Source organism: Echinops telfairi, unplaced genomic scaffold, assembly GCF_000313985.2.
Source record: "Echinops telfairi isolate 266 unplaced genomic scaffold, ASM31398v2 ScPeMD7_7467;HRSCAF=8505_1, whole genome shotgun sequence".
Classification (NCBI taxonomy): domain Eukaryota; kingdom Metazoa; phylum Chordata; class Mammalia; order Afrosoricida; family Tenrecidae; genus Echinops; species Echinops telfairi.
Window position 1 is genome coordinate 12,688,756 of NW_022111368.1, and position 11,379 is coordinate 12,700,134.

Genomic DNA, 11,379 nt, shown 5'->3' on the forward strand with positions numbered 1-11,379 from the left:
AGCACGCGCCACACCCCAGCACTGCTCAGCATCCCGATGGTGAACTTCCTTCCCTGGGATTTCCAGGGAGGTGAGGCATGCAGGAGGAAGCACGCCCCAGAGTCAACAAAGCTTTCAATGGCTCCTTCCACATAAAACCGCTAACGTGAAAGCACAGCGCGCACTCAGTCTTACATCCAGCCTGGCTTCCCCGACGGCAGCCTTGTGGACACAGCCTGGTATGTGTCCTGTGCTCTGAACCAACACCCAGGGATGGTTGTGAGTCTCCGTGCCTGCGTGTCTTTTCTCTAGTTTTTCCCATGGCCGAGTGTACTACAGCTACAGTAAACGCTGGCAAAGACCGTAAACAAGCAGACCCAAAGCAAAAACACACCGACAAGCTGTGGTTGAAGCCGAGGGAGCGAGGAGCAGTACAGGCTTATCCGCACGTCAGCAGGGTTTTCCAAAGGCTGGATGAGTGGATGGATGCCTGCTATCCTGGACATGTTGATTTGACCATTCACTCTCAAGTAGACACTTTGGCAGAGCAGCTTGAAATTTACAGAAAATGTGAGCAGATAGTACACCGATTCTTAACCACGCCTCTCATTCCCCCCCCCATTAATGTCTCGCATTGTTAAAATTGATGAGGCGGTACTGACCGGTTGTCATTGAACTAAAGTCCCCCATGTACTTATATCGGGGTTTATTTTTCATGTCCTACAATTCTTTGGATTTTTGAAAATCCATGTCTTATATCTACCATTAAAAAAACAGAGCCCAATCTTAAAGGCTTGAAGATAAACAAGCGGCTGTCTAGCTGAGAAGCAACAAAGTCCACATGGAAGAAGCACACCAGCCTGTGTGGTCACAAGGTGTAGATGGGATCAGGTACCAGGCATCAAAGACCCAGAACAACCAAAAAAAATCATATTGATGTGAATGACAGGGAGGGCGGAATGGAGACCCAAAGCCCATCTGTGGACAATTGGACATCCCCTCACAGAGGGGTCACAAGGAAGAGATGAGTCAGTTGGTGCAGTATAGCACTGATGAAACATACAACTTTCCTCTAGTTCTTTAATGCTCCCCCCCCCGCCCCCCCACTATCTTGTTCCCAATTCTACCCTACAAATCCAGCTAGACCAGAACATATACACTGGTACAGATAAGAGCTGAAAGAAACACAGGGAATCCAGAACAGATAAACCCCTCAGACCATTAATGAGAGTAGCAATACCAGGAGGAGAAGGGGAAGATTGGGGGAGAAAGGGAGAACCGATCATAATGATTGACATATAATCCCCTCCCAGGGGGACGGACAACTGAAAAGTGGGTGAAGGGAGACAGTAGTAGGTGTGAGGCATGAAAAAAATATATATATAAATTATCGAGAGTTCATGAGGAAGGGAAGGTGGGGAAGGGGGGAAATGAGCTGATACCAAGGGCTCAAGTAGAAAGAAAATGTTTTGAAAATGATAATGGCAACATATGTACAAATGTGCTTGACACAATGGATGGGATGCGTGGATTGTGATAAGAGCTGTAAGAACCCCAAATAAGATGAATAAAAAAACAAACATTTCAAATGCCCCATTCTTTACCTGCAAGCAAGTCCATTTAAATAAGCACTTCGCATCTGCTGTATACTGAGTACCTGGCCCTCTGGTCCTCTGTTCTTGCCGCAGAACAATTTAAGATGTTTCTGACAGGAGGGTCATTTTGTCTTGGTGGTCAACCTAGCCTGGCATCTCATGGAGTCACGAGATTGAGTTTATTGAGTAAGCCCTTTTGTCTGGGAGAAGAGTACACATGTTAAGGTCCTTTCAAAATTATATCTAAAAGGTCTTCACTGAGTTGAAAGAAGCCCCAAGTGGTGCTCTAGGCTTCTCACCTCAAGTCAGCAGTTCAAACCCACCAGCTGCTTCGTGGGAGACCGATGAGGCTTATGTGCTCCTGTAAAAATGTACACACTTGGAAGCACTCTGTAGGGTCCCCACGAGTCCAGATTGACCTCACGTCAGTGGGTTTAGATTTGGTTTGGTTGCCTGAGTTGGCTCTACCTGATTATGTTGGCTCTGCTTCAGTGTTCAGGCTAGAACCCCGACCTTGAGAGAAGTCACCCTGTGGAAGTCTCCCATGAACTTGCTTGAGAAGGTCAACTTGAAGTAGCAAACAGGCTGATGTAACTGCTTGAAGGAGATGGGTCTTCAGTGTGTTTTAAACCGTTGGGGCCACATCTCACTTTGTCACCCAGAACCCCACTTTGCATGAATGTGAGGACATGGACCTAAAAGAGCGGGAGGATCCACCCAGTCACATGCTTCCTTATGTGCCTGCATGTGTGTGCGTGCTCTCTTCGTGGTCTCATTTCCACCAAACTTCCCCGGTGGGGTTTCAGGGCCTACCGCTGCAGTTGGAGAAACTGATGGAAATGCAAATAGGACATTTACAGGCAGAGGCGCTTTCTCTTCATGGGCTACATGCTTGGGTGGATGCCCGTTAACATTGAGCCAGGTGATCTGTGCTTAGAGCCGGGTCATTTCCAAAAGCCCCCAGTCAGCTGTTCTCGGGGCCACCGCAGCAGGTAATGCGGTGATCCCTCTGGATGGGACCGAGAGGGGAGCAGCCGGCTTAAGCAGCTCAGGGACGTCTGCCACAGTGAATCTCCCCGGGCAGACTCTGCTCTCCCCACGGCATTCAGGTGTCTTAATACATTCAACGGAAAGTTCTTACTCTCTGCCCAAGCACTTGTGACAGGGAGGCGTTTTGTTCCATGGTAAATGGACTCTCTTAACGTGTACTGAGAAAATTGTGCTTCTGAGCACTGCCACTGGCTCGTCGCCTCGGGCACATGGATTCAGACACGGGATCATGCAACCAGTCCGTGGAGGAGGTGAAATTTTAACCGGCCATCCAAGGCGATGCCGATCTGCCCCCAGATATTAGTATTTAAACAGCAGGGGAATGAAACAAAAGGCCTTGTTGTCAAAAGGCCCACCACATCTTCACTGCCTTCAGTGAAGAAATACGTAATGGTCGACCACCGCAGACACCACCAGCACGGGGGTCCCGTTAGGACTTTGCGGGCACATGAGGCTGATGATGACTGGCGTCGCTGCAGCTTGCAGAGGATTTGTTTGGCCCCTGCTGGTCCCCGTTGCTGTCAGATGTATATTGGCCCTGCCCCCTTCGTAGAGCTAAGAAGGTGCTTTTGGGATGAGGAGCCCCTGTGTTTGTCATTAGCTTTCAGCCCAGATGTTTGGTTTAACAGCAGGCTGGCGGTTCTGCCGCCTGAGCTTAGAGCTGATCAGCCCCATCTCGAGTTCTGTGTGCGCTTTCCTTTCAAGAGCTATGTTGTGCTTGCTTTCGTAGTCAGCCAGTTTTTCGTGCCACTGGGATCTGCCATTGTATCATGCTCCATGGTATTGAAAGGCAAGGGTGAGACAAAAAACAGAAGTGTTGGTGAAGTTCCTTATACAGAATTCTGACTTGGGATGCCCCACTCCCACCCGCTACCCCTTCGACGGTCTATTTCCCACTCAACCTACCCACCCACCCAAATCATCAGCGTCTCCTTTGCACTGCAGGTGTGCCTTCTGTTCCGGCTTGTTTGGGCTGTTTAAGGTTTCTTGTCACATGTGTTCAGTTTGAGAAGCTGCCTGAGGCTGGCGAAGGGGGAACTTCTAAACAGACGAGAGGATACCTGTCCGTGTTTCAGAGGGTGCTCGCTCTTGGGGATGCATATTATCATGGTTCTTTCTAATTCTTTGTGATTAATAAAACGCAGAAGTGGCTGTAGATAATAATAAGCAAGTGATTTTTTTTTTAATGGCAGCATCATAATATGGGAGATTTCTGATTGTATTCTGAATTGTCTTTTTTAACTGTAGGTAATTGGTACACCTCAGAGACCTGCAGCGCCAAATACTATCCTGGTAGGAAGTCCACACACCCCTAACACACACTTTGTATCCCAGAACCAGGCTTCAGACTCCTCACCTTGGTCTGCTGGGTGAGCAATATTCCTCTCAACCTATTAGAATTAACCGCATTGCTTAGAGTTGTAATCGTAAAACGTTCTCCATTGTGGCCAACTATGTTGTACGATCATGCGATAGGTCCTGCTTCCCCCCCACCCCACCCCCACCCCACCCTGCAATAGATCGATTTTTCAGAGCCTGTAACGGAACCGGTCTGTTTCTGATGGGAAGAGTGTGCACTCGGTTCATGTCCAGAAGGGACCCATCCTAGACTGACTTTCACCTCAGTGAAGGAGAAGCCAGACTGCAGGGAAAGTAGCTCCTCCCTCGGGAGCGTTTTGGTGTAAGAAGTGCTAGAGTGTTTTGTTGCACTCGAAAGGTTTTTTGGTTTGTTTTTAATCCGTTTTTGACAGAAGCAGCAGCACCAGCAGCAGCTAGCTCTATCAGCTTCTCTTGTTCGCACCCGAAAAGGACAGCTTAGGAAGGACACAGCAAACCCGATAGCTCTTGCACCATCTCCATCCCTCGCTGTAAGGAGCGTTCAAGGTGCCCAGGGTTATGTCCCATGAAGAGCACCTCTCCCAGCCCCTCCCCCGGGATTGCTGGGCCATTTCGTTCGCTAAAGCTGAATCTGGGGTGAGCACTCTGTGGTCAGCTGGATATATCCTTCCTTAGAAACAACCAAACGGAAACAAAACAAAAAGACCGTGTCTCTATTGGTCATGAGACAAAACAAATCGTCAAGTCTATTTTAGAAAATTTAGCCAATTAGAAACCAAGAGTGATTTCCCCCTTTTCTGGCTTTTGTTTTTTTGTCCAAATGTGCTGACTTTTCAAATAGTTCAGAAATGTGGATTTTCCCTCTCCATCTGAAACACACATGATGTTTTTGTTTTTAATCAGGTTTGGCACCCACTCTCGTATGGGTCATAAAAATGAAATTTCTCCTAAAAATTGCTAAGTCTATGCCAAAATTTCCCAGAATTCCTGGTGCCCGTTAATGTCTTAAAAATGTAGTGCTCTATGCTTGGATAATGGATACATATGTGTGTGTGTGTGTATATATATATATACATATTTATTTATCAATTGTAATATAATTGACCCCCATCTCTCTCGATGGCTAAACCATTTCCCCCCGGCATTTGGAGAAGCAGGCATGAGATCTAGCTTCTATTTTAAATGTCCATTTTTGGACCTTTAAAGGACGGGGGGGTGGGGGCACCCTAAACATGTACACCCACACTAACAATGTAAAGCCTCCTTCAGTGAGCTAACTTCCCTGTGGTCGGAACAATGAGGGAGCCCCGCTATTGCACCAGGTGCACTTGGGGTTCTTTTTGGTGTAGGTTTATTTTTTATATTGTCCGGTGAAAGTGTGTCTTAATTCAAGCATTGCTCTGAAGAATGCCAATAGCTCCCTTTGTGTCCCTCTGTATTTCTTGAAGGAAACGCAACCGGAAAGGGGAGAAGAATGGCAAGGGTCTGAGACATTTCTCCATGAAGGTCTGTGAGAAGGTGCAGCGGAAAGGAACCACTTCCTACAACGAGGTGGCCGACGAGCTGGTTGCGGAGTTCAGTGCTGCCGACAGCCACATTCTGCCAAATGAATCGGTAAGTGGACGCGGGCCCGGCCTCCTCGGAGGGCAACGTGCCTGCCTTTCTTAGCCCACTCTTGCCTTTCCATTGGAAACCAGTGCAGATGTATAGGTGCGGAAGGCAGGACGGCACACGTGTTTTCCTGAACCATTTGAGAGTATGTCGCTGGTAGGTTCTACCCGTCTCTGTCGATAGACTGTGTACCTGGATGGCACACCGGTGAAGAGGTTGGCTGACTAACCCAAAGGTTGGCAGTTCAAATCCACCCAGAAGCGCTTTACTTGGAAGAGAGGTCACACATGGTGTGCAAACTCTGTTCTGAAATACAGACACTCCATCCATCGATCCACCCATCCATACATTCATTCATTGGCCCATGATCTACGCTTTCCAGTTTTATTGTGCAAGGAGCCCTGGTGTTGGAATGGGGTACACGTTGGGCTACTAACGTCACAGCACGGTTAGAAGTTCAAATTCAACAGCTGCTTTGCAGGAGAAAGGCTTTCTACTCCTGCTAACAAATGTTACAGCTTTGGAAACCCACAGGGGCAGTTCTGCCCTGTCCTGTAGGGTCGCTAAGAGTCGGAGACTGCTTTTGTAAAGATGAGACAAGGATACCCAACGGGGTCACTGTGCGTTGAAGTCAACTTGATGGCACTGAGTAACGATCGCATATTAGTAACATCTAACATTGCTCTTTATTATTATCTTGGTCCTTAAGATCAGTCAATTTGGACATTGGAAGCCCTTTCAATCTGGTTTATCTGTACACACGTACACACACACAGATGTACAGGACTTCACACTTGTGGCTGAAATCTGAAACCAATACCTCAGGATTTTTCCTAGCTTCCTCCCTGTCCATGTTTATGATTCCTGTCTGACCCTGAGAAACTTGACCCTCGTGAAATATAGGTAGGTTTTTGATGACTACTCAGAATGGAACCACCCCACTGCCCCTGCCGTATCTTCTGTGCGATATCCTGGTTGGGGTCCCCTGGGCTCTTGACACCTTGCTCTGGGGCCTCTGTGGCTCCCCGACACCTCCACCTGGACTCCAACACCTTCCTTACTCAGCTCCGCCTCGTGGATTTAGGCCTGAATTGTTCCGCACGACAACCCTGCTAGGCCTTAGAGTGGTAGATTGATACACCCCTGGTGGGATGGGTGGGTGAATGAAGGAGTCGAGGCCGTTCACTTGGTCGGACACTGCAGGGGCTTGCCTGCAAGCTGCATTGGGATGGATGGGTGAATGAAGGAGTCGAGGCCGTTCACTTGGTCGGACACTGCAGGGGTTTGCCTGCAAGCTGCATTGGGATGGGTGGGTGAATGAAGGAGTTGAGGCCGTTCACTTGGTCGGACACTGCAGGGGTTTGCCTGCAAGCTGCACTGGCTCTTGTTGGGAGAGAAATACTCTGTCCCCCTCAGGCTTATGACCAGAAGAACATACGGCGGCGAGTCTACGATGCCTTGAACGTCTTGATGGCCATGAACATTATCTCCAAGGAGAAGAAGGAGATTAAGTGGATCGGCCTGCCTACTAACTCGGCTCAGGAATGTCAAAATCTAGAGGTGATGCTTGCTGCCGTTACATTCCCACTGTGCCCCGCCCCCGCGCGTACATGTGTTGAAAAGGAATTCTGCTTAAAGAAGGGTATATGTCAACACCACAGGCAACTCTTACCTACGTTTGTTTTGCTGCACCATCTCGTGCTTCCCCGTACCTGCCCCGGCCCAGGTGAACAGAGGGGCATTCGTTCCTCATGTTGCCCTGTGTCTCTGAGAGTTTGGGTTCTTCCCCACTGCATGCTGGGACAGCTTGCCGAGCCTGACTGACCCACTGCAGAGCGGGCACTTAGCTCCTGTTGGGGGGCGAGTGGTGTTCGGTGCCCCAGATAGTTGTTCCACGCTAGCGTAGATAAATTCTGAATCCTGGTGTGTGGGGTGTGTTTTGTTGTGTGTTGTGTACCTATCTAGCCAGATTGAAGGATCAAGAGAAGAGGAGTAGAATGTGCAGATCTGAAACCCAGCATATGTATGTGGGGACTTCAAAAAAGTTCTTGGGGAAGCGTCATCATGTTTCTCTGTTTTTCCTTGAGCTTTTGGAAATCTCCTGCTGTGCATTTGTCACGATTTAAAAACAAAACCATCTGCTTGTTTCCTGGAGCTCTGGAGCTGGCTCTCTCCCCACAGTGAGATCCGGGACACATGGTTTTGTCTTGTTCCTGGTGCCGTGGGGTGGGCTGAGAAGCTCGCTTAGGTTGCGTGTTGATAGGGGTTTTGTAGGATGCAGACTCTGTTACACGGATCGTGATGATTTCTGTGGTTTACGTTTGAAGGTAGAGAGACAGAGAAGACTTGAAAGAATAAAACAGAAGCAGTCTCAACTTCAAGAACTGATTCTACAGGTAACACGTTTTCTCTTTGGAGGCAAGGACTTGCTGTCTTTCTCTGACTAATTTAGCTCTTAGGAGCTTGCCCTTGGAGCACATGCTCCTGTGCCGTGGTAAGTACAGTCTCTGCTTTGGGGCCGAATGAGAATGTCATAAGTATTCATTGAGCTACCTGGTCGGCAGGTGTTGTCAGGGACACAGGCTCCTGTGCAGGTGTTGTCAGGGACATGGGCTCACAAGACATGGGCCTTGTTCCCAGAGAGAGAGAGAGAGGAGAGAGAGGGCATGAGCACAGGTGTGGGAGAGAGAACCAGGTGTGTCTGGTACCTCTAACTGGTTGGAGGGATGACTTCGTGGAAAAGATGGCATTTAGAAAACAGCCCTCTGCTGTGTATGACCTGTGTACCGAGTACCTGGCAGTAGACTCAAGTACTTGAGGTACAGAGTCATAACAGACACACATTCTGGTGAGTGAAGCAGGCAGGAAGCCCTCTGTCTGCTGAGAGACAAGCAGCGAGCTTGTTGGAGGAGCTAATGTGCAGTCTGCCCGCCTGTGTAGCAGCTCTGCCGTGTGGCGGGGGAGCCGCGTGCAGAGACAGAATGTAGCCACTAGAGGTGGGAGGGAAGAGGCACCGAGAGCTGAGGTTCAGCCCTGGGTTCTTGGGGAGACGGTGAGTGCAGGGGCCAAGCGCAAGGTCAGTAGGAGCGTGCGGGTAAGCCTTGGTGATGGAGCAGGTAGAACAGGTGTTGCTGGGTGGGTTTGGGTGGCGGGCTGAGGGAGCTCCTTAAATGGGAGTCACCTAGACTAAAGGGCTGTTGGCCACTGTGGGCGTGAGAGCCATCAGGAGGGGGGAGGGGGCTGAGAACAGTCGGCTGGTGCTCTGGAGAAGGAAAAGCTGAGGGGCGAGAGATTTCCAAGACGAACTGCAGCCAAGAGAAAGGCCAGAGAGAGAACGGGTGGTCGGGTGGGGCCCGTGCCGGGCCAGCGCATGCGCACCTCACTCACGTCTCCAGTGGGGATGTCCGACTTAACCGGGGGTCTCAACCGTAGGCCACTGTGGGATGTCGGCTCCTCTGCTTGCACAAAGGAAGGCATGGTTTAGAGGAGTCCCCTGGGATCCAGGCACCCTCGGAGAGAGGGTGGGCTTGGTCACACACAGCTTCCTGATTTTCCCTGGGGAAGCTCTGGTGGTCTGGAACAGACGTTGTGTGGAGTTGATAGCTAGGGGGCAGATTCCTGTGCCCCCCATCTCCCTTCCCATCCCCATACCTGAAGGGCTGAGAGTAGGGATAGGCGCAGTGGTTACCCCCACTTCTGAACCCCCAGCGGCTCCCCATGCAAGGGCCTTGTTCTCTTTCTTCCTTGTCATTGAGACGGACATGCAGAACCTCGGTCGTTGATCCTCTCCCCTCTCCTGTGAGCTGTAAGCTCCTGTGTGGTGGGACCCGGACTGCCTCTCCAGCCCCTTCCTGGGGGCCTGGTGCCCACGTAGTAGTGTAGTGTGTGTGGGAGGAGTGGGCCAAGAAGCCCGTGGATGCAAATCTTCCAACTTGAACCGCCATGACGCTGTCTATCTTCAGTGTCCTATGACTGTCCATTTTAGGGCCCCAGGTCTTCACGTTGTAGATTTAGACCCAGAGCATCGGCCCCCCACCCCTTCTCAAAGGTCTAACATACACTCCCATGGTATGTGCCACCTAGCAAACCCAGGTACTTGTGGGTCCAGGAAGTGTGGGCAAGCCCATGGAATCCCTCCTTTGGACAGCAGGGGACAGAGAAAGAACCATAATTAATTAATATTTTGGAGGGGGGGGTAGAGGGGTAATATAACAAAATCATTTCAAAATTCTCTTCTTTGTATAACAGCATTTGCCTTTGTTGTCTGTAAATCTTGTAAAACCATTCTAAACCCAGTCCCGCAACAGTGGTGGTCTGTGAATAGGTGTTTGAGGGGGGTGGGGGGTGCACTTGGGCTGAACAAGTGTAGGAGGGAGAGCTGGAGCACTCCCAGGAACATAGCTCTGGCTTTGGCACAGGAGATTTACACATGTATTTGCCGCAAATATAGCCACGAAATGTGTTGAAGCGTAAAAGGGGCAAACTTGCGGAAACTTCTCTGGCATAACCAAACACCTTGAGGACCTGGGGCACTGGGGCTGAGGGTCCCAGGACCCGAGTCTCTGGGGGACCCCAAGGTCAGTGGACACAGCATCATTCACCAAACCAGTGGTCCGTATCCACCTTTGTGAGTGGTGACTGGAGTCTTCAGTCCTCCCGAGCGGCCATCCGAAGGTGCGCCTGTTGATTTCTGCCTATGCGCAGGACACAGGACAGGGATGGAAATGGACAGACGTAGGGAAATGATCAGTTCATCAGACCATGCTCGTGCCAGTCTCTACCATCCTGGAACTAGAAGAACTGGTCTCACTTGCTCTGAAAAGGATCCTGTTAGCAGGTCCTGGACAGAGGGGGAGGAAACTGTGGGACAGGACTCCGAAGTCCTCACAGAGCCCAGACTGATGGTCTGACGGAGATTGGTGGGAGCTCCAAGACTTAGGGCAAAGGCGGGGTAGAGTTGTTGGCAGCTGTTGTTTTGTTTTAGCTCCCCGCTGCTGGGAATATGTTTTCATGTGAACTGTGTAGTGCTTGCACCCATCCTACGCTCTCCGTTCTCCTTTGAGTATTGGAGTGTGCACGATGCCGTTTAGTCCGGCTGCTAAGGCCTCCAGATAACCGAAGAGGTCACAGGAATTAGCCAGGTGCCCGCAGCCTCGGCCAGGTTCCTGGTGAGCTTGAAAGGAGAGTTCAGCAGCCTCCCTCTGAGCCCTCCTAGTGGGGTCGGAGGAGGAGTATAAAGAACTCCAGTGCTACCTTCAAATGCCCAGCCAGCCACTGATAACGAGGAGTATTCCAACGGGCCTGTCTCCTTTTAGCAAATTGCCTTCAAGAACCTGGTGCAGCGAAACCGTCAGGCGGAGCAGGAGGCCAACCGGCCGCCTCCCTCCAACTCCGTCATCCACCTCCCATTCATCATTGTGAACACCAGCAAGAAGACTGTGATCGACTGCAGCATTTCTAACGACAAGTAGGTGGTCGGTCCCCGGCAGAGTTGGTTTCAGCTGGGGGTTCCAAGTTGGCGGTGAGGCGCACTCGTTAGGGAGAAAATAGCCCCTCTGCTTAAAGTAATCATTATCACCGCCCAGCTGCTAAGGACGGAGTGCCGCCCTGCAGTGTAGTTCCCTGTCAGGTTTATTTCTCATCCCCATGGCGACCCACCTTCCTATGGAGGGAAACGAATAAAACGCATGTAGGATGGTGATAAGGACCATTTTCCTAAAGTTGCATGAGTGGGCAGATGGCTATCTAGTATCTGGGATGGAGGGGTCACCGGTACGCACAGAGTCCTAATTAGAAGGTTCCAGAA

General features: G+C 50.3%; 1 protein-coding gene across 1 annotated transcript in view; it reads left to right on the forward strand.

Moving 5' to 3' along the window:
• Nucleotides 1–11,379, forward strand: part of TFDP1 (transcription factor Dp-1) — a 108,746-nt gene that overhangs the window by 86,849 nt on the left and 10,518 nt on the right. Inside the window, exons 5-9 of the mRNA XM_004704313.2 lie at nucleotides 3,873–3,994; nucleotides 5,411–5,576; nucleotides 6,990–7,133; nucleotides 7,901–7,969; nucleotides 10,889–11,040. Of these exons, the coding sequence (XP_004704370.1) occupies nucleotides 3,873–3,994; nucleotides 5,411–5,576; nucleotides 6,990–7,133; nucleotides 7,901–7,969; nucleotides 10,889–11,040 (653 nt within the window). The remainder of the gene's footprint in view (nucleotides 1–3,872; nucleotides 3,995–5,410; nucleotides 5,577–6,989; nucleotides 7,134–7,900; nucleotides 7,970–10,888; nucleotides 11,041–11,379) is intronic.